The sequence below is a fragment of the Channa argus genome, chromosome 19 (assembly GCF_033026475.1).
Source record: "Channa argus isolate prfri chromosome 19, Channa argus male v1.0, whole genome shotgun sequence".
Taxonomy (NCBI): domain Eukaryota; kingdom Metazoa; phylum Chordata; class Actinopteri; order Anabantiformes; family Channidae; genus Channa; species Channa argus.
This window is the reverse complement of record NC_090215.1, coordinates 9866473-9893278: the sequence shown is the minus strand read 5'-3', so window position 1 is coordinate 9893278 and position 26806 is coordinate 9866473. Positions and strand designations below refer to the sequence as shown.

The 26806-nt window shown below is 39.7% G+C and overlaps 2 protein-coding genes across 9 annotated transcripts; one reads left to right on the top strand and one right to left on the bottom strand.

The window, feature by feature from the left end:
- Positions 1-345: 345 nt before the first annotated feature.
- Positions 346-26777, top strand: oplah (5-oxoprolinase, ATP-hydrolysing). Of its 8 annotated transcripts, none has more exons than XR_010911757.1 (30): positions 346-507; positions 2112-2310; positions 2956-3147; positions 3548-3662; positions 4089-4212; positions 4459-4654; positions 4849-5014; positions 5418-5556; positions 6209-6276; positions 6688-6866; positions 6969-7103; positions 7245-7357; positions 7603-7773; positions 7882-8016; positions 8168-8306; positions 8898-9010; positions 9255-9406; positions 9549-9709; positions 9806-9907; positions 10010-10184; positions 10813-10997; positions 11118-11264; positions 11408-11542; positions 11648-11797; positions 11921-12078; positions 12367-12527; positions 12676-12773; positions 13293-13459; positions 19868-19931; positions 25047-25184. XR_010911757.1 is itself a non-coding variant. In XM_067486759.1 (29 exons), exons 2-28 carry the CDS (start codon positions 2140-2142, stop codon positions 13443-13445), a joined length of 3936 nt encoding a protein of 1311 aa, XP_067342860.1. In that variant the 5' UTR covers positions 347-507; positions 2112-2139; the 3' UTR covers positions 13446-13459; positions 19868-21369. The 8 variants fall into 8 exon arrangements, 2 of the variants coding, with proteins under 2 accessions (XP_067342860.1, XP_067342859.1); XR_010911755.1 differs by having other exon boundaries at positions 347-507; positions 7879-8016; positions 25047-26777; XR_010911756.1 differs by having other exon boundaries at positions 347-507; positions 6688-6863; positions 7879-8016; positions 25047-25176.
- Positions 15883-18530, bottom strand: LOC137105055 (forkhead box protein H1-like; the record flags this gene model as incomplete). Its single annotated transcript, XM_067487005.1, has 3 exons — positions 15883-16874; positions 17089-17193; positions 17835-18530. Coding segments are annotated over 3 exons (1776 nt in total), but the record flags the coding sequence as incomplete, so codon positions are not given.
- Positions 26778-26806: the final 29 nt, after the last annotated feature.

Sequence of the window (26806 nt, the reverse complement as noted above, 5' to 3'; positions counted from 1 at the left end):
GGGTGTTACAACACTATGGGACAAGTGATTAAGCCTCTTTTCTTACACATAATGAACATTATCTTGATTAAGTTGTAAAATTTCTTCTTGGGATTTTAGCTGTAAAATCTGGGTTATGACCCTGAATATACATACTGTATGTATATATATATATAGAGAGAGAAAACTGACATCAGACCACAAAGCTTATTATGAATAAAGTAAATATAAAAAACAACAAGATGTGGTGACTGCTCCACTATCATGAAAAGCTGGAAAAACAAACCAAAGCAGACTCTTGCCTGAGCTCCTTGGAGATATTGAAATTCCAGACCCCCGGCTTCTTGCAGGGGCGGAGTTTAAAGCCCAGCTCTAACTGCGCACTAATGCTCCAGCTTTTGATCGACGTGCTCTTATGTGGCTCCTCCTGTCGAATCGAGACTGAGCAGGGCAGAAAGCCGAGGTGGGGGGGCGTTGATTACCTTATCACAAAGATTAACACATCGGCTGTGCAGCAACGTCGAACAGGTGAGAAAAAATAGCTGGACGGTCACTTTCTTCCTGTGTAGCTTTATTGTTTCGGATCAGGGACATCAAGGCTATTATGCGGCTGCAGCATGCACGATGCGAGCCGGCTCCGTGGCGTTGGAGCCTCTAAATTTGAATTTGGAGATTATAACTAATTGCGGCTTTGTCGTTTTAAAGGTCCCTGCAAAATCCGTTGCAGGTTTGTGTTGCTCTTATCTGACTTTGTGGCGGCAGTCTGCGACATTCATGCTGGGTTCCTCCGGGACAGCTTGTCACCTGACCCCCTTTTGCACAGGCACAGTGCAAATTAACACCATTTACACATACAACTCTTACAGGTTTTGTAAAGAAAATGCACGTAACATTTAGACATTTTCATAAAGTGTGCGTCAGGTTAAAGTGACACTAAATTTGTTTTAAATGTGATTTAAACTTAGCCTACTAACTGTAACAATAATGTATGTGCTTTGCATCAGTAGCAGAGGTGGTAGAAGTACACAATCTTTGTACTCAAGTAAAAGACCAAGTATTTGCCTAAAATCATACTCTACTACACTTAGAAGTACCTCATTAAAATCTTTAGTCAAGTTAGTTTACTTGAAGTACAAGAGTATCAGAGTACTAGCTCTTAAACAGGTAGCCAGAGGACACGGACTGGCCTCACACATCCCATAGAGCAGCTGGACTGCTTTTTTTTTTACTCAAAGTGAACACTTGTTAGTGTTGTTTTTCTGCCACTAACATGTGGCTAAATTTAATTTGCATGTCTTACAATTTGTGCTATAGTTGCTACTTGGAAATTCCTGTCTGCTGCACAGAGGAAGAATTTTATCGTACAGGGAAACATGTTTTCCTCACTGTGCACATAATAATAATAATAAATGCTTTGATTTGAAGAGTACAATGAATGAATACCTTTAGATGCCCAGCCTGCACAGGCTTACGAGACAAGTACTCCACAAAGAAAACAGTGTACTGCATAGTACTGGATATTCTGTTGATAACATGAAAGTGAAAATCTAGTTCAGATTTTTTCATTCAACACATTGTTAAAAATTATGTTAAATTAGGTGAAAATTAAGTTACCTAGTGACTTGGTCTGGTAATGTTCAAGCTGATTTTAACCAATTTATGCACTATTGGGTGCTTTATTCCATAATAATACATTTTAAATCATTAGTTAATTAGATGTTATATTGGCAATCCTCATCTCCAATAAGTAACTTACAGTAACTTTATTTTACAGCTGTAAAATAAATGTAGTGGGCTAAAATAACAATTTTTTTGAAAAATAAAAAATAGCCTAAAATGGAAATACTTCAGTAAACTAGAATTACCTCAACATTGTGCTTAAGTACTTGAGTAAATGTACTTAGCGCCTCTGATCAGAAACATACGAAAACTGTGGATCAGAGAAGATTTTGAGTGTGTTAAAAGTAAACCTTCAAACTAAAACATGCAGTTTGCCGGTTTACACCTAAGCTTGGTCTTGTTTAATTAGCCATGCAGACACAGACTGAGTGCTGCCACATGCTTCTCAAGGCAGAATTATTTGGTTTTTGTGAATGAAAAGTGCCTTGAACCGTCTTTTACTGTACTTACAGACTCAGAAGCAGCTCTCCTCTCTATACAATGGCTGAGACTAAGGGTAAATTCAACTTTGCTATAGACCGAGGTGGCACCTTCACTGATGTGTTTGCTCAACTACCTGATGGTCGGGAGAGAGTTCTTAAACTCCTTTCCCAGGACCCACAGAACTACAGAGATGCTCCCACTGAAGGTATTCGCAGAGTCCTGGAAGAGGTAACATGACACAATGCATGCATCGATGCATGTATGAACACCCACTTTACTGAAATATTAGCAAGCACTGTTGTAGTTTTTCATAAATAAAGAGACAGACAGAGCTTAGGAAATACAGGTGATGTTTGCCTGAGGTCTTAAAAGTTCATTGGTTCTTTTATGGGAATTTACTACACAAGTAGGACAATCATGAGCTGGTTTGGAATAAAACATTTGCTTATTTGTCAGAATAAAGAGATGACGTTTGTAATTGACATTATGCACTTGAAAATAAATGTAAACCTTAATCTCACAATCCTGTCTGTGGCAAAATGTAACATCAATGTGTATTAGAGTGTTGGATAAATGTACATTTTGTTAGTACAAAAGGCAAATCTTTGATTATTGTCTGGTTATTAAATCTGCTGATGCAGCAATATTTACCTTCTAAACTAAGGAATTTGCCATTTTATTGGGCTTAATGAAAACTTTGATAAACAGGTTCGTTTCACCACAGTGCTTAGGAGCTGTTATCTATGAAATTATTATGTGTGATCTGTCATTCAGAGCAGGAAACGGAAAACTACAGCGTATGGCATCAGGTATCATAACATGAAGTCATCTATATATGCATGGTTCTTTTTTCTTTTCTTTTTTTTTTAACAGGAAACAGGGCAGGTGTTTCCTCACAACCAGCCTGTAGACACCTCTCTGATTGGCTGGATCAGAATGGGCACAACAGTGGCAACCAATGCTCTGCTGGAGAGAGAGGGAGAAAGGACTGCACTCCTGGTCACCAAGGGCTTTAAAGACTTGCTGCACATTGGCACACAAGCTAGACCAAAGCTGTTTGATTTGGTTTGTAATTAACGTTTCCTTAACTCGTGAATATAGACGTGCATATTTAAATTTAAAAGTAAAGCTTATAGGACACATTATATTAAAAGCCACATTGTGATAAAGCTCACTGGTGTGTTACAGTGCTTGCAGCAAAAGGTTTAGTCATTCTTTAGTGTTACATTGACTGGTGGGAGGCTATGGAGTTTGCACCCAGACCAGTTGTACCATTAATAGTTTAAGTGGTCAATTATCTATAATGCTTGTGAGCACCTAAGATGTTAGAAATTCATAAAAGGCTAAAGTGAACAACACTGTAGATTATTGTGTTACATTAATTGTGTTAAACACAGAAAATAGAGCCGAATTATAGATGAGAAACCTGATCACTGACTCCATTCCACTTCAATTCATGTTTCAGGAAGTTGCTGTGCCTGAGGTGCTGTATGAAGAAGTAATAGAGGTGGATGAGCGAATCGTTCTCACGCAAGATGGCTGTCAGCTGCCCCGAAAAGGTCCCAAACGTATGGTCACAGGTGTGAAAGATGTTTCCTCATTCTTCTACCTACAACTTGTATTTAGATTTGGGTTTTGTTTTGTTTTTTGTTTGTGTGTTTTAACACTTTTATGCCATTAAAAACTGTTCTATAGTCCCTTCAGGAATGTACGACGTTGCATCACAGCCATTAATTCAACTGATCCCCTGTGAATTCTGCCAGTTTAAAACCCCGTTAAAAAACATCACAACATGACATTAGGCATTTTCAAACATCGCAAGAAAAAAAAAGTCAGCAAAATCCCAGGCAGTCAGGTTAATAAAGGAAGTGCTGTGGGCTGTATGTTTTGCTTGGTGATGTTGGAATGCACCTCAGTTTGCCGGCACACATATGCTCACATGAAAGCATTTTCCAAATGCCTTACATTATTTAAAATAAGCCTGATAATCTGTGTGTGTTTCTCAGGCAGCACTGGGGACTCTCTGGAGGTGTGGAGGGAGTTGGATCTGGAAAGGGTGGAAAAAGACCTGAGAGGAGTTCTATCCCGCGGGATCACCAGTCTGGCTGTCCTTCTGCTGCACTCGTACACGTCAGTAACACAGCTTTTTTTTCTAGTCTTGTACAGAGATGGAGGCATACATTTACCCTCTATTTGAAAATTATACTAACTTTATTAAGTTTGTATCTATCTGTATTTGTGATCGTCATGGTATGTTCTCTATAAATTTCAGTGGTGTCAAAGTACAGTATAATGTAAAAAGGAACAACATAAGCTTTATGTTTGTCTTCCTCCCCCACCCTTCACCTTCTTCCTCTCTCTTCCTCGCTCTTTCAGATGGGCCGATCATGAGAAAGCACTGGGAGCCCTGGCTCGACGTCTGGGCTTCACACAGGTATCTCTATCCAGCGAGGTCATGCCCATGGTGCGAGCTGTGCCTCGGGGCTACACCGTCTGTGCTGATGCTTACCTCACACCCAAAATTCGTCAGTATTTAAAAGGCTTCACCTCTGGCTTTAAGGGTGGCCTTAAGGTATGTTCCGTTTGTTTCTCACACATGTATTTGTTGTTTTTAAGTCGTGCTAAATCTACCATGAAAGTATAAATAATGTCACTCTTACCACTCACCTTGCAGAACGGAGGCAGGATTTTCCTGACCTTCCAGTTACTGAGTGTCAATCTTTTTTTAAAACTATACAATTATATCTAATTTCTCCCTGTCCTCAGGATGTAGACGTCTTGTTCATGCAGTCAGATGGAGGTCTGACTCCCATGGAGCAGTTTTGTGGCTCACGAGCCATTCTCTCTGGCCCAGCAGGAGGTGTGGTGGGTTACGCCGTCACCTCTTCCAGCCAAATGGAGAAGAAACCTGTGATTGGCTTTGACATGGGCGGTGAGCAGGAGGAATGCTGAGGGAATCCTTTTAGCACCTAGAACAAACACGCACAAAGCATGGGAGCAAATTTCTGCTACAGTTTTATAGTATTTATAATCTAATAGTAGTATAGAATAATCTAATGTCTATATTTGTAACTTCTAAGTAAAAGCAAAAATGTGTAAGGTTTCTGTTTTAGCCACATTTTGTTAGGGCATCTGCTCCTGTTTTAAACCAATTGACTTTTTCATGACCTGTAAACAGATTACACTTTAATCTTGCGTGCACTAAAAGATGCTGTTCTCTGCAGGGGATTCCTAATTTGACACATTTAATCGTGTGAAATGCTGCACACTGTAGTTTTAAGTGAGCCAAAAACTCAATTTGTTTCTGAATTGCTCTCTCTTGTTTGCCCCTCCAGGAACATCCACTGATGTGAGCCGGTATGCAGGCCAGTATGAACATGTGTTTGAGGCTACCACAGCCGGAGTCACCCTGCAGGCACCTCAGCTGGACATCAACACTGTGGCTGCGGGTGGCGGGTCACGGGTGTTTTTCAGGTCAGTTGGAATGTGTTTTTCTGTTGTATTGTTTCCATATTTTGTAGAGCTGTCTTCTGTAGTCCCAACTCAAATTGCTGCTCAGTCATCATCAAAAATGGAAACTATTTAAAATTTTAAGGAGTGACCATATGTATAAAAAAAAGTTCTATTGGATTAATAATTCAGTGAGGCAGCTGTGATACTTGTACTGTGAAAAAAAAAACAAGTATTTAAACACCTGGTGCATCTATTGGTGGGACAATCAATTCTTTTTTTTTTTTAATTATGATATTAGTCCTCTCAGAAGTCAGGCGGCTCAGTTGGTAAGGCAATCGTCCACGAACTACAGAGTCACTGGTTCCATCCCCGGTCACTGCTATATGTTTAACATAACAGCCCATTCCCCTCCCCAGTGCCGGTCCAAGCCCAGTAGAAATTGGGGAGGGTTGCGTCAGGAAGGGCATTTGGCGTAAAAACTGTGCCAAATCAACATGCGAACAATTATCTGCTGTGGCGACCCTGAACTCACGGGATAAACTAAAAGGACAAAAAAAAAAGAATTAGGTGCAATTTGATCTATTGATCTATTAAATGATCTCTTTTTTCTTTTGTTTGGGGTGGGTTATTTATTCATTCATTCATTCATTCATTCATTCATTCATTCATTCAGATCAGGGATGTTTGTGGTTGGACCAGAGTCTGCCGGTGCACATCCAGGACCAGCCTGCTACAGAAAAGGTAACAGATAGCTTGGTTTGCTCCACCGTTATTACCAGATTTTTCTTTTTTATGTATTGCTCTTACTTTTCTCACCTTTCAGTCCACAGTCTGGTAAATAATCAGTAATTATTTGAATCCCTTTGACCCAACTTTGGCACCTTCCTCTATTCTTTAAAACATTATCAAACAACCAACTGATTCAACCAAGCCTGGAAAGTTCATCTATTGAAACATCTAATGAAACATCTCATGTCTCACAGTTCTCCCCTGTTGAGAATGAAGCATGTGCTAAAAAAAAAAAAAAAATTTAGCTGGTATTTACTGTTCACTGTAACAGAGTCAACTAGTGGTTAGAATTTCAACAGCTTTTCGTAAGCATTTTTAGAGTATGGAAAAAAAAATCATGTTATTAACTGTGGAATTTCCTAGGTGGCCCTCTGACTGTGACAGATGCTAACTTAGCTCTGGGTCGCCTCCTCCCTTCCTTCTTCCCAAAGATCTTTGGGCTTGGGGAGGATGAACCACTGTCATTAGAGGAGACCATGAAGCATTTCCGACATCTCACCCAGGAGATCAACCTGTTCCTGTCTTCTAAACACTCACAGGCAGTAATATCTACTGAAATTTTTGGGTAGAGCTCTACTTTTCTCGAGCATTTTGTACAGCAGTAATGATGAGGCTAAAGTATTCTATTATTGTTTCATCTGAAGGCAAATGGGCCCAGTCACTCACACAACAACGTGTTGCCAAACAGCCAATCCCAAATGAGTGTGGAAGAGGTTGCCATGGGATTCATTCGCGTCGCTAATGAGGCCATGTGCCGGCCAATAAGAGCTTTGACACAGGTTGTTGCTCCAACTTGGTGAAATACCCACACATTTGGTTATGATTAAAAATACTAAGTATAAAAATACTAAGTATAAAAATAATTATTTTTCACACTTGTCTTTGTTTGTCTTTCTCTCACACCTCTTTTTGATTGATAGGCCAAAGGCCATGATACATCCCACCATGTGTTAGCATGTTTCGGAGGTGCAGGTGGCCAACATGCTTGTGCTATTGCCCGAGCCTTAGGGATGAAGACGGTCTTTATACATAAGTAAGTTTGACAGTTTGTGTTTCAGTGTTGTGTGTGTGTGTGTGTGTGTATCTGAGGGGGAGAGAGGGGGAGTTTGTAGATAAAAGACAGACAGATTTATTGGTAAAGTGATTTATTGGTATTTAATTGTTGTCTGGGTTGGTAAACTGACACAAACCTAGCTGGTCCTTTCCCTAATCAATTCAATAACGACCATGACAGCCATGTTCATGCACAATATGTTTGGCTGTGTTTTTGTTTTCCAGATACAGTGGCGTGCTGTCAGCCTACGGTCTGGCTCTGGCTGATGTGGTGGAGGAGGTACAGGAGCCGTGCTCACTGCAGTATGAGCGGCGCTGTTTCAGCAAACTCGATCTCAGGGTGAAGCAGCTCTCAAAGCAATGTCATGATACACTCTGTGCACGTGGCTTCACCAGGTCAGCACCCATAAAACACTACATGCTCATTCCTTATTATTATTTCAACATTCATCCTGGTGCACTTTGATGTAGAGTAAAGTAGCCTTTTATTGTCCCATTCAGCAGTCAGATAACCACTGAGGCTTTTCTCCACATGCGTTATGAGGGCACAGACTGCGCTCTCATGGTTACCGCCACTGGTTACCCGAGCAATCCCCAGTCGTGTCAAGCTGGAGACTTCCAAAGAGCTTTCACCAACCGGTTAGTTGTGTTCAATAAATTATTAGTTTATTCATATGAAGTAAATGTATTGGTAAGATAAGGTTGGTAAAGTTTGGAGCTGACCTTTATTTACACATATTATTTTTTTAATCTTACCTGACCTTTCTCTTTTTTTTGTTTTTTTTTTCAGTTATCTGAAGGAGTTTGGATTCACCATCCCAGATAGACCCATTGTGGTTGATGACATCAGAGTGAGAGGTTGTGGGAAATCAGGTATCAATGTGATGTATAAATCGAAGATGGGACGCGGACAGGCCAAACCAGTCACGGTATATTGAGTTTCTCACAAAAGCTGGCAACAATAGCACATAGTACACACAGGGACGTAGAGCAACAGCATTGGATTTTGATTTGAATTAAAATTTCAGGCATTTTTTAAATTAACATGTCTGGTGATTGTTGACAATTAGCATACATATTACAGATGCTAAAACCAACATTGGAACTTCTCTACTCACAATTTGTTACTTGTCAATAACCAGCCTGAATTAGCTTATTTAATTGTGCCATAGATGTCCATTATTTTCCTAGAACTATTAAAAACCCATCAGCCAGACACACAGCTCCACTTAGTGGCATGTGAGTTACCTTTGTTCCACCAGACATGTGACGCATGTGCAGTTGACAAGCTATGTTCCAAAGAAAATTTGGCGCATATGTGGCAATGTTTGTTGCAAACAGGGATTATGACTTGCCGCACAGATGGGCAAGCTGATCCAGGCTGCAGACTGACAACTAGCCACATGTGAGTGAGGATGATGTGTTGGTTTAAACATCTGTCTGGGGATTGTGGCCAGTATGATTAACTTTTTTAAAATTAGGAGAACTTATGTACCTGAGAAGGTTTGTCTTCTCTGTAGGTGACCAAGTGTTACTTCGAAGATGGTTACCTCGACACAAGTGTGTATCTGTGGGAGGAGCTGCCATGTGGTCACAACATTCAGGGACCAGCCATCATCATTGACAAAAACAGGCAGGCACTGATATCTGCTTTGTCTGATCTAATCTTTTACTTTTAATTAAATTACACTTTTTATTTATAATGTCTTCAATTAATCTTTGCTGCTTGACTCTGTTGTATCTGAATACTTTCAGATACATTCACTCTAATTACTACTTTTAATGAGTAGTTGGACTTCACGTAGCAAAAAGTCCTGCCTTTACCTTGTCTTTTAAGGTGTGGGTTAATTTTTTTTTTTTTGCTCTTTTCTTGACAGCACCATACTAGTGGAGCCATGCTGTGAAGCCCATTTGACAGAAGGGGGTGATGTTTGCATAACTGTAGGCTCTGACCCTCACTGCTCCCTTGGCACAGAACTCAACACCGTGCAGCTCTCCATCTTCTCCCACCGCTTTATGAGCATAGCAGGTAGAACAAAAAAGAATGGATACTATACTGATAAAGACGGAACTAAGAGAGGGAAGGTGGAAAATGAGGGAGCATGAAGAACATAACTAATTTACCAGCGATCTGTAATCCTTGTCTTTTTGTATTTTTTATTCTTCTATAGAGCAGATGGGCAGAGTTCTACAAAGAACTTCCATCTCCACAAACATCAAGGAACGTCTCGACTTCTCCTGCGCTGTGTTCGGACCAGATGGCGGTCTGGTGTCCAATGCGCCACACATCCCTGTCCACTTGGGTGCTATGCAAGAGACAGTCCAATACCAAGTATGTGATGTTTAGCTAAATGTGTTTCTGAGAGCCGTCATGCGGCTGAGGCAACACAGTACATTCAGACACAGTAGTAATAGCATGTTCTTTCAGATCAGATCAATGGGGAATGAGCTGAAGGAAGGTGACGTGATTTTGAGTAATCACCCATGTGCAGGTGGCAGCCACCTCCCAGACCTTACTGTCATTACACCGGTTAGCTTTCTCTTGTCAACATAAATCATGTTTCCTTTCACACATCTGCTTTCCTGTCCTGTCTTTACATCAATGTATCCTTTCTCCCTCTTCTCACTCCAGGTGTTTAGAAGAGGGATGAGCCATCCAGTCTTCTTTGTAGCCAGCAGGGGGCATCATGCTGACATTGGTGGCATCACTCCAGGCTCAATGCCCCCTCACTCCAACAGTCTTCAGCAGGAGGGGGCCGTCTTCACTTCATTTAAACTTGTCACTGGTGGGATTTTCCAGGAAGAAGGTAAGAGGGGAGATAATCAAGATAATAGACTGGTGAAAGGAGATAGCAAAGTGTCCAGGAACAGTCGCAGCAAAATTGCTAAACCATAGTAACCACAGTACTAAATCATGCTCATTTACAGTGGAATAAACGGGTATGAGAACGTATTTAATCTCTTAGTAAATTACTTTGTAAACCTGTCCACCTTTTTATAACAATAATGAAGTCCTGATTTACTGGTTTCCCGAAGTTTATTTTTTAACTTTTTTTTTTTTTAAGCCATGGTTCATATCTACAAATGTGAAATTCATAATGCTAGTGTTTTTATAACTTAAAGTAGCTCCAATCTTGTTTCATTGATTTGGCTCCAAGTTTGTTAATTCTTGACACTTTTTAGCTTTTGTCGCTTTCATCAGTTCAATGTCTGAATGGTGTATTCACTATAGACAGTTTGGGTAGTTTGTGTTATTACCTAAAATGGACTGTGCTTGTTATGCACCATCAAGATCAGAACTCAAAGTAGCTTAAAGAAGCAATAAATAAATGAAGGGCACTTGATGTTTCTGGTCATTTTATTTAACATTCACACAGTGTTTTTACTCTTCTTTTTTCTTTTCTTTTTCGCCTTTGCTTTCCATCTACAAATCAGCTGTAACTGAAGCTCTCATGGCTCCGGCTTGTTACCCAGAGTGCTCTGGGACTCGTAATCTCCATGACAACCTGTCAGACCTGCGGGCTCAGGTGGCAGCCAATCAGAGAGGCAGCCAACTTGTGGAGGAGTTGATTGAAAGCTATGGGCTCTCTGTGGTCCAGGCCTACATGGGATACATTCAGGTAAATGTTGCTGTGATGCTAAATATTAACAAAACTTGTGTATTCCAGAAACATAATAGTACTACTTGAAGAAGTACTACTTGTGTTGTGCTCCCACCATATGTGTATGATCTGTTTCAGAGTAATGCAGAGCTGGCAGTAAGGGACATGCTGAGAGACTATGCACATCGTCGACAGCAACTGACAGGCTCGTTGGAAGTGGAAGCGGAGGAGTTCATGGATGATGGGACGCCAATTAGACTTCGTGTCCAGATTAATAAAGAAGAAGTGAGCAGGGAGAGTCTCCTTGTGACAAGCCTAACTTTTTTCCCACGCAATGTTTTGATTGATTTGAAAATGCATGCTGAAAACTCTGAAAAAGAAAAATTTGGCAACTTTGGATTAAATTGCTAAAAACTCCTTTACTACAGGGAAGTGCAGTGTTTGACTTCACAGGGACAGGAACAGAGGTTTGGGGGAACTGCAATGCTCCACGGGCCATCACACTCTCTGCTCTTATTTATTGCCTGCGGTGCATGGTTGGACAGGACATTCCCCTCAATCAGGTAAAAGTGTAAATATTGCAAACATGTTAAAATGTTTTGCTGCTGAAAGTCCCAACTTGTTTAAATTGCCCTTATTATTCACCTGTTTGTTTCTTTCATATCCAGGGTTGTCTCGCACCAATCAAGGTCATCATCCCCTCTGGCTCAATTCTCCAGCCTTCTGCAAATGCAGCTGTGGTTGGTGGAAATGTGCTCACATCCCAGCGAGTGGTTGACGTCATCTTTAGGGCATTTGAGGTGTGCGCTGCTTCACAGGTAGGACAAAGGCTGGATTTGTCTGCTTTATGTTTCATCCTTCTTGTTTATTCAAAGGAACAAGGCACAGTTTATTGCCCAGCGTAATATATATTTATTTATTGTCATGCTTCTTGTTGTCAGGGCTGCATGAACAACGTTACATTCGGCAATGAGATGATTGGTTACTATGAGACAGTAGCCGGGGGAGCTGGGGCGGGGCCAGGCTGGAATGGGAGGAGTGGGGTCCACAGTCACATGACTAACACCCGCATCACTGATCCAGAGATTCTGGAGAAAAGGTGTAATATGAGTTTAAGTTTTACTCAGAGAAATTGAATATATATAATTGAATATATTTGTAAGCACTTTTTTTTTTAATCTATATTACTGGAAAGTCAGAGTCACTATATAACCTTGTCTTTGGACTGTGGGTGTAAAACAGAATATTCAGAAGAAAACACATGCTAGCACAGGGAGAATATGCAATCTCCACAAAGAAAGTGTGAGACTCATCACTCTACCACCCCCTGCTATAACAGTATTTCATATATAATTGTCCATGTTGTTGCGATTTGTCTGATGTTCAGGTATCCTGTAATTTTGGAGCAGTTCTCCCTGCGGCTTGGCTCAGGAGGTGAAGGGAAATACAGGGGTGGAGACGGTGTGATCCGGAAACTGTTGTTCAGAAACAAGGTGGTTCTTTCTGTACTGACTGAGAGACGATCCACCCGCCCCTATGGTCTAAAGGGTAAACTCTCACCCTTTGAACCTGGTCCTTTTTTTTTTCCAAGATAGGTTATTTATTTGGGATTTGAATGATAGCATCTTTGCAAGGTTACTGGATGTCTCTTTATATTACTGTCCACATTGAGTTGAGTCTTCTTGGTGTTCGATAGGGGGGGAGGATGGTGCAGCTGGGTTGAACCTGCTCCACAGAGCAGATGGCAGAGTACTCAACCTGGGAGCCAAAACCAGTATCAGCCTTCAGCCTGGGGTAAGATGAGCATGTGTAAAATTAATTATAAAAATAAATTCCCTCCATGAATTTACAATGTTGCAATCAGAATAATTAATTAAGCCAATACCTGTAAATTCTGCTTGACTTTGCGATTTAAAACTTCATAGAAACATTTCAACAAGCATCACAATATTAGAAAAAACTCAAGAGTTTAGGCATTTTAGGCTGCAACCATTAAAATAATGTCTGAAATGATAGAAAGACATAGTAATATACACAATGCATGCTAATACAACAGTTCAGTAATAGATTTTCATTAATAAAGGTTATAATTGTAATAATAAGTGTAACTGCTCTAGTGTCCCGTGTCTTTTCAAAGTGAGGCACGAAAGAAATCTTGTAAATTGAATAAATTAAATAAATTGTATATTCACAAGTTATTATAATATTAATGGATTAGATAGTTATTTAAAACAGATTAGTTAATCTTTTACACATTATTTCATCTTGATGTGGTGACTCTGTAAACTAAATCGTCTTTGTCTCCACCTACAGGACAAGTTTTGCCTCTACACCCCTGGAGGAGGAGGATATGAAAGGGAGGAGGAAGCAAATGGAAAACCACAGACCAAGCGCATGCGCTTAAATGAGACATTCCCAGAGAGAGGAAGCGTCTTTGAATACCGAATGGCACAAGAGGGAGTTTGAGGGGAAAGGAAAAGGCAAGGATGAAGATTTTTATTATTTTTTTTCGTAAAAGATAAACAGATTCTTAAAAATAGCTGAGTTGAAAAACTTTGGCAATAACAACCTCATCATTATATTGTGAAGAAAAGTAAGCACATACAAACATTTAAAGTCTAGAGGTAAGTTAGGAATTTTCAACAGTTTCTACTGATACTGCAACAGCCATCATCAGTCCACACTATTTGTTAGGGTTTTAGGTCTCTGTAGTCTGTAGAAATTGGGTAAAAATGGATAAAGATCAATTGGATTTGATTGTGAAATTAAAAGTGTGGAAATTGTTATTTTGTTATCCTTCATTCTGCTTTAGAAATCGATTGTTATTCCTTCAATTATTTAAAGGGCTGTTTAGTCAAATGTTTGGACAAAATATATTTCCTATTGTGTATGCAATTAGACAATGGCACAGAGAAGCTCTTAAAACATTGACTCCAATTATCTGCTGACACGTGACACATATGTGGGTTATTGGTCACTCACCTGAAACAGTTAAACCTTAAAAAAACCTAAAAACTTAAAAAGTGTGAGTGCCAGCCATACCTGTAAATTCATGCGGGAGTGTTAAGATATAAGACAGAGTTGGTGGGTGTGTTTGTATTTGGGGAAAAAGGACAAAATCGTGTCCCCTCCTCCCATCTCTGGGTCAGGAATGATCAGGGAGAAGAGGAGGAACTATGATGAGGGAGTGCAGGCATGTATAGGCAGCTGATAAAGAGATAGTTGCCAAAGCAGTGAAAGCAGCAGGAGGCCGACAATTCCTGGACTGGTGATGTAAATCAGTTAGCTGTGTGTTTGTGTGTGTGTGTGTACCCAGTAGAAAGCCCATTGCAGATACGTGGACTCTGAAACAAAGAGCTTCCTGGTTAATGGATCACAATTCTTGTAGTAAAACAATCGGTGAGTGTTAGCCTCTATATTTAAATAGGTGGAAAAGCAAGAATTAAGAGAAACTCCCTATTCGTGAAATACAATATCAATAAAGTGTAGTATTGCTTCATTAAACAATGTGGCAGCACTCAGCTCAGCCACTCTAAAAATAAATCAAACTAAATCATATTCTATTGGTAACATCAGGACTGCATGTCACTAGCCAAACACTGTACAAAACCCATCCAGTGGCTCTTACACTGCAGGAAATTGAAGAGGAAAATTGGCAAATAGCAATAAAGAAAATGTCCAAGTACCCGTACTATTCACATATGCATTCTTCAGTAAAGATGATATGGTCGTTGACTCTACACCCACAAAAGAAGCCTGTCTGCATAAATGTTTTATTTATTTTACCTTGCTTACATTGGCATACTTTTATAGTATGGTTTTACTACTTTTAACTAGACTTTTCTTCCATTTTTGTGCCAAGTGACCACAGGGCACATATAACAAAGGAGATGGGTTTGGGGGAGGGGTGGGTATTCAGGGGCTTATGCCTAATATGGTAAAATTCATAGTAATTTAGTGTGTTAATCCAACGATATGTATGAAATAAAGTGATTTTCTGGCCCTTGTGATGTTACTGCTTCAATTCTCCCTCAAAAATAATAGTATTTGTGTACCAAAGGGGAAAGATGCCATCAATAAAGTATTTATTTATAGAACACAAGTTCAATCAGGTCATTTTCCTGCAGGAAAGGTTTCTGTGCTAAAATTGTAAAATTCAAAATCTTGGCCCAATTTACCAGAATTTTTGTAATATTAACAAAGCACTAAAGCATTGCGGACAACCAGTACAGACTGGCTTTAAAGATAAAGGAAGCCAAAGATGTAGACCAGTCAGGAATTAACATCTGAATTAACATGTTAAAGTGAGTAATAAATATAACTGTAACGAAGCTGAACTCAACATATACCAGTTCACATATATTGGCACTGGTATGTTGCTTGGTTGTTGTCACGACAAGTAGGCTACAGACCTTTCTAAATTATGTCTCATTAATTCAAGTTGCCACAAGTGGACTACGGTTTTAGATGGGTCTTTTAGATGAGTCTTTTTGGTACTGCTAAAACCTTTACCTAGACCACAGAAAAATGGCAAAAACTAACAACATTCACTGGTCGAGGTAGGCAGACATTTATAAGCAGTTTTCTTGGGGAGGCCCCAAATGACATTACAATAGTGCAAATAACCAGCTGTGCAAAGTCCACGGGAAACATGTCTTAGTCTGAGGTAGATACTGTTAGTTTTGCACTTGTAGGCCACAGCAGGTAGACATCAGTCGAAATCAGTTAATGCAACAAGCAAAATTAAAAACAAAAGTAAAAAGTGCAAATTGTCTGTGCAAATAGCTCGCGGTAATAAACACAAATTAATTGTATGACTGAGGTAGTGGTTTTCTTTGTATAGTTAAAGTAGTGGTCCACAGATTGATGAAAGGCAAGAATGTCTTGACCTTTAAAAAAAAAAAAAAAAACCTGAGTCAGTCAGTACTGGTGGTACCTGTTTGAGGGAGGCCCATTCTGCAGTGTGTACTGACTAGGTGGTTGGTGATAATGTGAGTGAGAGGTCTGATTGGTTGATACTAGCACATCAAACACGCTTTTATTTGGAGGCACGGCCTGCAGCATATTGTCCAAGTCCACAATTAGGGGAGAGGCTGAGACTGAAACTCTCCTGCTGGGGAGGATTGGCCAATATGCGTGACTTAAGAAGTGGCCAGGCCCCACAGGAGAGCTACCATAGCTGTAAATAGGAAGTCCACCATGCAGTGGCATTAGAGGACCTCCGTTGAACCGCATGCTGGGTGGGGCCACGGCATTGGGGGGGGCATATTTGGCATGTGATGTGGGGAGTTCCCATGGAGGTGCAACAGTTTCCCGTCTGTTCGATTTGTGCAGCGGTGCCCTACAGTCCTCATGATCACCTGACCCTGCTTCAGCAACAGGAGGAACACGCTTCCCAGACATCAACACAGTTTTCCACTCTTCATCAGATGAGGAGGAGAACGTGGATGCTGGACTGGCAGAGCTGGGAGGGGCACTTTGGGTAGATGAAACATAACGTGATTGTGGAGGTGGGGAAGAGTGGGGCTGCACCACCTCACCCCAACAGTCCCTAGTAGCCACATCCACATCCCCTGACACACTAGTTGGCCGTAGCCTGTGCAGCAAGGAGTCGATGGCGAAGGATGAGTCAAGCTTTGGTTGGAACAAGTCCTCCTGTGATGGAGAGGGGTTTCCAGAGCCCATGGGAGGGAGGGAGTTCACAGGATCAGAGGGGAGCTCAGACTCTGCCTTGTGTCCCTGCAGGATGTAGGGGGCCAGATCCTGGGCGAAGATTGTCTCATCCTGGCGTGACACAGCTGTGTTCTGTCTCTTGAGGAGCTCTAAAGGAACACGACTCAGCTCCACTGCCCAGAAATTGCCTTTGCCCTGAGGCTTACTGGGGTCCTTCAGCACCTACAGGTGGAGTGAGGATAAAAACCTCATCAGACCGGACTGACCTAGTTTCTCAACTTATCGTCACAATAACAGTGGATCAAAGACAAACGCAGCTTCCATCATTATCATTATGTATAACAAAATGTATTTCTAGCAGCATTTACTTCAAGACCACTTATTTAACATCAATGTGGATTGTATCCATTAAATTATAAAGTTTTGACAAACAAACCTTGACAAAGCAGTCATAAGAAGAGAGATTGTGTCGCACTGAATCCCGCCACCCTTTATAGTTTCCTTTGAAGAATGGGAAGAGAGTAGTGATCTCCTTAAGTATCTGGAAACAAAACCAAATTGTGTCAGCATGCCTGTCATACAAATGAGCAGACAGAGTTTTGGATCTATTGTCACTTTAAAAAGTCTGTCACAGTAACTTAGTACTGTAACACGCACGTTGAGTGGATGCCAACTACATACACTGTGTACACATCAGTTAAATCTATTCTTAAAAAAAAAAAAAAAAAAAAAGCATTTTGGTATTCTGCAAATAAACAATATACAAATTAAAATGACATCTTTTAAAACAACAAAATAATGAACAAAATACAGTGTTTATCAGGCCAACTGAAATGGTATTTTATGTACTGTATCTTATCACTGTCCTGATACAGATCAGTGTCTGGTTTCACTGCAGTCCAACCTTATCAGAGCAAACCAAGAATGGTGGGGATGCTAGTTGTTCAACTGTCACCAGGAGGTGGCTGGTTTGTGTTACTCTGTAAACAGTAAAATAGCCTCTTCTCCATGTATTGTTTCAATAAAAAGAGAATTTACAGGAAAAACTTTACATGCAATGAAAACTAATCTTTTAGTGATTTTTTAAAAAATAAAATACTGCTAGTAATAAATACGTACACATCATTGACTCAAAGTACTACACTGCTTACAGTCGTATGAACGGTGTATGTTCATAGTTACCTCAGATAATGTTAATTTCTTCTCTGGGGACCTTTGGATGACCATAGCAATCATCGCAAGATATGTGTACGGTGGCTTTGGATACCGCTGATAGTTCTTTTTCTTCCCACTGCCGGTGCTACTTTTCTCCTGTTCATTGTTCCATGTGTCCCCGGTAATCGTTTCCAGCTTGTAAGATCCGTCTTGAGCATTCAGGCATGATGAGCCTAGTAGAGTATCGTTATCCAAAAAGGCCATTGCACTGGTTAGATTGTCAGGGCCCGATGCGGCCTTCTCTGTGCACTGCTGCTGCTGTGGAGCCATCTGATGAAGCTGGTGGATTGGAGAACTCCACGTTACTCCGCTGGGAGAGAAGCTCTGCGCAGCTTTATGGAAGTCAAGGTGATGGTCGTGATGTTCTCCTAGGTGGGACAGAGCGGGTGGAGCCAAGATGCTGTGCTCTGCTTTGTCATGTTGATCAGCCAGAGAAGAGACCGGCCCGGACAGGAGCGCAGAGAGGGGGAGGGAGGTCAAATAGTCGGTCCTTAACTTCTGGCAAACCGCTGGCTCCAGGCTGACTCTATTTGAAGAGTAAACAATTAACAGTTTAATGTAAATCCCGCTGTGTAATCGAAGAGAATGACGCGTTATCTGAGAGCAGAATGACTGGTCGCCCCAGGGGTGGTTTGGTTTGGAAACATTCACTGCTTCCAAGATTTACGCACACAAATTAATGTGCATATTTGGCATAGGTAATACATTTTAAAAAATAGAACATTTTCAAAAGTAATTTAATAAAAAAGTGCAACGTTGATCTAAAAGTAGCAATGCTTTTCTTCTCGAGATACAAGCTGAATGTAAGCTCGTGTGGGGTGGGGTGGAGTACAAGAAAGAAGTCATTTCGATTAAAGCTTAGCGTGTGCAATCAACACTTTTTGTAGAGCAATAAACATATGGAGAGACTAATATACAAACATTGTCATAAGCAGTAAATCATGAACCTTAAACGTTTTACATTAATTTAATTTGCCTATTTATAATGAGAAATAAATTCCTTCACGTATCCAAGTGACCGAGGCTATTGCTGTAAGCTGAGAGGGTAGCCTCTCCAACAAGGCAAATCTGCTTTTAGGACAATTTACAGATTTTACAACTAGTGATAGGTAAGCAAATAATATGGAGGCATGGAGCTCAGAATGCGCAACAGTCGAGTGGGGGGTGCCACAGCAGGTTCTCCCTCGGATTTTCAGAACGCTGTGAAAACAAATTGCATTAGAAGGAACGTTTTGGAAAGCTGGGCTCACTTTCCAAAGAAGCTGCTTAGCAAATGAGGAAATACAGGGGCTTTTTAACAGAATCCATGGGTTTCCTGGCACTTACAAGTTGCTAAGTATTGTGGTTTGGGCGTTCACATCTTAAACATGAGCTATCGTTTACCCCCCCTCACCCTCACCCACACCCACACCCACACACACACACACACACACACACATAGATGTTAGTAACTGCCTCTAATGACCAAACTACTCACTTTGTGAATCAACAACATACTAAATCTTTCTATAATGTGTCACACTTCAAAAAGGTCGGGGCTGTAAACTATGCAGCCTTTATTTAGTCATTTGTTGTTCCATGATTTTTCCCAAATAAAGACAAAGGACAGGAAGAAACAAAGGCATGGATAAGAAGGAGATTTACCTTGTTCTTCTAATCAATTTCACATAAACATATTTCCACCATGTTTTGATGTTGCCTGACCATTTAGCAGGACATTTAATCTACAAAGTGGTGCCTGTGGCCTTTCTGCAAATTTCTCCTAAAACTTCAAATGCAACCGTGTTTGTTTTGATGACCCCAAAAAGCACATGACTTCTCCATTACAGTGCAAATGGCACATCGTGGGTATCAAAGGACTGCAAATCTAAAGGATTTTTGTTCTGCACAAACACCCTGATGTCTTATTGATAAATAATTTTTTGGTGTGACAACACTTATCACACCGTTTTACAACTTTTGAAATGTTTGTAGATACAATGTGTAATTTTGTTTTCCAGGTCAAATGGCCTTCCTAACATGGTGAGCAACAAACCACCTTCACCTGCTGTGCTCAGCATCAAGGTTTGTCTTCTCCTCTTGCTACACAAACTGTTCCATGGTCAGAAAACTTGACTCTCTCTAGTGGTTTCACTCACAACTCAGTTGATAACATGTTATTTGAGTTATTTTGTGAGCTGGTAATTAAACATGTACAGGCAAACCCCTTCACCATAATTCACAATGTGTAGACCCTAATTTACAAGCCTTCTCACAAGAGAGTGCTCAGTGCCAAACACAATGGTTTAAATACAAACGGTCGATCTATCTCTTCCTGTCTGCTGGAGTGCCTGTTAATAGGTTTTGTCTGGATTAGTGCGCTATACAAGGCAATAATGGGAGAGCATATGAATAGGATAGCATCCAGAACAAGGCTGTTCACATAGGCTGATTGTGTATGGACAAATCCCTCCTAAGCTGTCCTGGGTGCATCCTGATAATGACATGGAGAGGATGAATGAAGTTTATCTTCTCTGTGGCAAAGAAGGAGGAAATGAGAGAAAGTTTTTGTTGTGCTGCTACTGTTTCACTACTGCAAGAATTATTACATATATTATACACTTTTTTTTATCTTGTTGCAACTATTACAAGTGATTTAAGATTTTTTGACACTGTAAAAAAATCTATTAGGGTATTTTGAACCCTTGCTTCTGTAATTCAGACACAATTATAATCCATATAATTTTGTTTAATTTAAGGACCTGCATCATTGTCTTAGATTCCAATGTATATTGTAATCTTTTTTGAACCCTTGCTTCTGTAATTTGGACACAGTTGTTTGGTCAACTTAGAAAAGCTTAAAAAGCTTAGAGTTTTTAGTTTTTTGCTGTTTTTATTCTGTTGAATACAGCGTGGTATCTTATCCTGACGACCACAGATGTAATGGAAGCTCTTGCCTACAAGCTGCTTCCTTGTCATGTCTCTGCAGAGTGTTACCTTTCTGGTTGGTCGAGTCAGTGCAGAGGTCACCACATCACAGGGTTATCTGTTTCCGGGTATTTGCAACTGATTCTTCTCCAAGTGCCTGTTGATTTAGAGCAACCAGTCAAATCATCTATTTACTTGAAAACGGTCCAACAGTAGGGTAGCTGGTTTTGTTAAATTGATATTTAATTATCCAACAAAAGGGGGCAAACAAACAGATTATAGTGAACAGACTGCATTCATATTCTCAAATCAGATATATTACAGCAAATATTAACCCTGGCACACACAGAGGTGTACAGGCAAACACACTTTTTACAATGGGCTGAATAAACAGGGCAGTGGTCTTACACAATGTGCTATGTTACCCATATAAAAATGAAAGTTATAAGTCAGTGTTGTAACACGCTTCCCAGTAATATAACTTACTTTATCAAAAATCATAGCTTCAGTTCCATGATCAGTAAATGCTGTTGCTGCAGGGCTGATTAATGTCTCTGTAGTGAAAAGTTTGCAATTTTGTTGTGTGAGTTGTATAATTTTTGTTTGTAATTTGTGTTTTGGTTGCAATGTCTAATACTGAATCTGTTGTACTTAACAGATTTACTTATTAAACGAATATTTACCAAAATGTTATTTGTAATACAGTTTAAATTGCTTTAGTGCTGGATATGGGAGCAAATGTCAGGTAAACGAGGACTGGCTGGAGCTGGAGCAGCACAGAAGTGCACAGGTAATGTATTGCTGCCACCATGAGGATTTTTTTTTTACGCTTTATCTCGTTACAATGAGAAAAGCATCTAGTTTTACCGAGAAAAAATTAAAATATCTCGTTATAATGACAACGTTTTCCCTTTTTTCCTCCGGAAGGTTTTCTCGTTATACCGGGAACATGGATTTCATTAATGTGACCTACTTTTATTTTGAAAACTTTATCAGTTAATCTTGTCTTCTCATCCGTTTGTGCTGTGTTATCCAGTGTAGGCCTATTGATAGAGTAACTAATATTTTCGTGAATGACTCTAGACAAATTTAATGTACAAATGGTGTAATGTAGACCAAAAAGGTAGTGACCCACAAATATATGGTCTATCAAACTTGCTTTGCATTTCATTTGCTTAAGTTTTCTTACACAGTTTATAAATACTCCATTGCAAATACTTTAACATGCTGCCTTCAAATGCGTAAGCATAAAAATAAAATCTGTACGAATCATGTCCCCTGTGATATATTAATGCATGGCTTTATTAGATTATCAATACTAATAGTACAATGAAGCATTTTCACATTTTACTTGCTAGCATTAGTTAGTAGTACTAATAATATGCTCAACTAAATTGTTTAATCCAATGGTTCCCAGCCTAAGGGTTAGACTAATCTTAAGGATCTCCAAGACAGTCTCAAATGATTAGGGGAAAGAAGAAAAATGTTCTGCTACACAAATCTTTATAGTTTTTACTTTTTACCAGCCATTTACTTTTTTTGTTGTTTTGAGAGGACCATCTGTCACATCCGTCATGGGACCCACAGTAGACACGGTTTATCAATCATGAATAATAGAGAAGATTTGTTGTCACCAGATGTCATTGTGGTATGTATTCTGCTTATTTCAACATGTATTAGAGTTCAGCAAAAGAAACAACCCACACATTTCACTTTTTATTAAATGCAAGCTAATACACATATTGAAGCTGATGTACTTTGTACAATAATTTTCCTCAGTAATGTAAGATTATCCTTCTATTCCTCAAATAGTAAGATTCTTTTTGCAGATTAAACCTACATTAATTGAATGCATAGATGACATCTTGGAGACATATATTACCATATATGGCAACAGAATTAAAGTTTGAATGTTTTGTGCTGAAAACATGGAAAATACTGTCTCAGAAATAACAAGTTGGCAGAGAAAAAGCCCAGAAGAATTGAACTGGAATGGATACATGATGGAAAGGCAAATTGGTTTACAAAAATATGCACAAAAAAAATGAACAATCTATAAAGGGAAGATGGATGTATTGAATGAAGATTTAACATTAGGAGAATTGTACTCATTGTTGAAAATGGGTGTGTTAAGAGTTTACCTGTGCACAAAGTCTTCTGATTTTGCAACCTCACAAATCACTGAGGCTGCAGATGTGTAGATTGAGACAGATGAAGTTGATGACACTATAAATGATGTCAGTGTCATCCCATTCATCTGAGATCTTGATAGGTGCTTTTATGGGTAAACCATTGCAATGCCAACTTGATGACACTGCCAATGTTTTCAAGTGATAAAGGAGATGCTGTGATTATTGATATCAGTACCTTAACCACGGTGCCTCCAACTGTCTGCAGAAATGCCGTGTCCCCCTAAAAGAAAGGAAGAAGAATAGAGGTCAGTTGGCAGAATACTGATCAAGCGTTTTCAGGACCACCATTACTTTCCTAGCCGTCTGTGCCCTGCCTTCACAGTGGCTCTAGTTTTTGGGGAACAGTCAGTGCCCTCTGATCTGTTGTTTGAGTCACTGCTGTGGTACGTCAGTCAGCAAGAGAGGGACCTGCAGAAAGCATTAAAGGAAGATCTTGTTGGGGAAGGGCAGGAGGGATTGCTTGACCTACTGGATCGCATGGGAAAAAGAATCATCCCAAAAAGAAACAATCTGAAAGCTACACTTGTAAGTGTTGCCCATAAGCAAATTCATTCAGCAGCCCAAATATGCTTGAGATAAAATGTTCAAAGTTGCAAAAAATGTGTTTGGCAATAAAAAGTAAGATTAATCAGTCCATTCAAACGTTCACAAGCATTCCTGACAACAACAATAGCAGTAGGTCGGAAGGACAGGTCTGCCAAATGTACAGTATTTTAAAGAATCTTCTTGTTTAAACGATATCTGGTTAAAGAGTTTTTTTGTTGAAACGAGATAGGGAGTAAACAAAAAATCTCATGGTACCTTGCCGTAATGTTTAGCTCGCTTGAGCAGCAGAGTGTCTGTCCTGGAGCTGAAACGTTAGCTAACCTGAGGCTAAGGTAACATAAGCACGACATTACGTATAATGGGAGACAAACTGTTTTCCTACCCCATGTGTATTTTTACCATTTGAACAACCAAGAATAAGAACATTTCCATGTGTTGCCTGTATCTGCACACAGGGGTCAATGAATGAAGCCAGGTAGCTTAAACAAGCTGCTTACACCTGTTGAGCCTCTCTGTGGACGCTAGGTAACCTAGCTAATTGTTGTTGTTGCCGATGCTGCTATTTATTTTCAACATCTGATATGATGAGATTTAGACATCATTGCCTTCTGTTAGTATTCACATTTTACACATCTTTTTTTGAATTGGGGTTGTATTTATTGTCATCCTTCATTTTACCAGGGCTACATAAACAACAAATCTGCAGGGAGATGATTGGTTGCTATGAGACAGTGACTGAGGGAGCTAGGGTAGGACCAGGCTGGAACTAAGTATCAAATTATCAAGGGACAGGCTAAATGACTAAATATAACTAACACCCGCATCACCAATTCACAGGTTCTGAAGAAAAGGTGGAATATGACTTTGAGTTTACTTAAAGAAACTGAATAAATATATTTGTAAAACTAAACTTTTTGTATTCAGCAATTACATCCATCAATCCATTACCTAAACTAAGTGGTTGTACTGACTGAGAGATGATCCACCTGCCCTATGGCCTAAAGGGTAATCTCTCACTCTTTGAACCCACAAGCCATTTTTTCTTTCACTAGATAGGTGATTTATTTGGGATTTCAATGATAGCAACTTTGCAAGGTTACTGGATGTCTCTTCATTGTACTGTCCACACTGAGGTGAGTCTTCTTGGTGTTGGAAAGGGGGTGATGGCGCAGCCAGGCTGAACCTGCTCCACAGAGCAGATGGCACAGTGGCCTAAATGATCTGGGACGGCAAACCAGTGTCAGCCTTCAGCCTGGGGTAAGATCTACATGGGTGAAAATAATTATGATAATCAATCCCTCCAGGAATTTCCCATATCCCATGTCTTGTCAAAGTGAGGCATGTAACAAATCTTGTGAATATACCAGCCTAACATAAAACTTTTGAACTATGTATTTTTTTAGTCATTATAACGAAATATTAATGGATTAGATAGGTATTTAAAACAGATTAGTTAATCTTTTACAAATTATTTCATCTTGATGAGGTGACTCTGTAAAGTAAATCTTCACTTTGTCTTTGTCTCCACCTACAGGACAAGTTTTGCCTCTACACCCCAGGGGGGACCCTAGACCCCAGACCAGGCGTAGGCACTTAGACATTCCCAGAGAGAGGAAGCGTCATTGAATATCAAACGGCACAAGTTTGAGAGTTTGGGAATAAATGAGAGAGAAAGGAAAAGTGAACAGGTAATGAAAGAAAGAGACAGGTGGAGAACTAAAAAAGAAGAGTGAGGGATTACGTTTTTTGTGAAAGATCAAAATTCTTTAAAATAAATTAAAAAAATTGGTAACATTGGTAACAACAATTTCATGATTATACTATGGAGGAATAAAAGTACATGCAAATATTTGAAGTCTAGAAGAAGGAACATTTCTACCGATACACCAACAGCCATTATCAGTCAACACTATGGGTAATGATTTTAGCTCTCTGTTGGAAACATCTGTAGTCATTACATGAAAATGCAAAAGAAAAAATTATGCTTTCATGGTAAAATTAACATTGTGGCAGTTGTGATTTTTCTTCTTGTCAATTCTGCATTAGAAATCCACTGTCTTTCCTTCAATTATTTAAAACGCTGTTAGGTCAAATTGTGGCTGATCAAAATATTTTTCCCTATTGTGTATGCAATTAGAAAATGGCACAGAGAAGCTCTTAAAACGGTGCCTCCAACTCTCTGCAGATACATGACACATATGTGGGTTGACCAATAACCCACTGTCAAACAGTCTGAAACAGACCTGAAACAGTTAAAACTTTAAAAAAAAAAAACCCACCCAGGCCCAGTGTGACTGCCAGCCATACATTTATATTCATGAGGGAGTGTTAAGATATAAGACAGATTTGGTGGGTGTTTGTATTTGGGGGAAGGGGATAAAGTGTTGTCCCCTCCTCTCATCTTTGGGTCAGGAATGATCAGGGAGATGAGGAGGAAGGATGAGGAGGGAGTGCAGGCATCTATAGGCAGCTGATAAAGAGATAGTTGGCAAAGCAGTGGAAGCAGCAGGAGGCCGGCAGTTCCTGGACTGGTGATGTAAATCAGTTTGCTGTGTGTGTGTGTGTGTGTGTGTGTGTGTGTGTGTGTGTGTGTGTGTGTGTGTGTGTGTGTGTGTGTGTGTGTGTGTGTGTGTGTGTGTGTGTGTGTGTGTGTGTGTACCAGCGGAAAGCTCAGTGCAGATACATGGCCTCTGAAACAAGGATAGTTTCCTGGTTAATGGATCACAACTCCTGTAATAAAACAATCTGTCTTACTAAGAAGATTTGAGACTCACCCAATGAAACAGCAATAGTTTCCTGGTTAAAATAATGTAGTTTCTTACTGTAATCTTGCTTTATGAAACAATGTGTCAGCACTCACCTCAGCCAGTCTAAAAGTTGAATCTAACTATGTCATATTCTATTGGTAACATCAGGACTGCATGTTACTAGCCAAACAAAACTGTACACAACCCATCCATTGGCTCTTACAGTGCAGGAAATAGAAGAGCAATTTAGGCAAATGGAAAAGAAAATGTCCAAATACACTTGATCTATAACTGATTTATTGAGGTAATTGGTTGTTAACAAAACTATGTTTAGAAAAAATAGTAAAATTAAAAAATGAGTAAAAACTTATTTTATATAGGTCATAGGGTTATAGAAAAGTTTAAAGGGAAATGTCGTACTTTTTGGTCAATGACATTTACTTGTTGCAGTTTCTAGATTATCACATGAAACATGACTTATTGTTAATGGACAGCAATTCATAAAATCATCTACTATTCACACATGCATTCTTCAGTAAAGGTGATT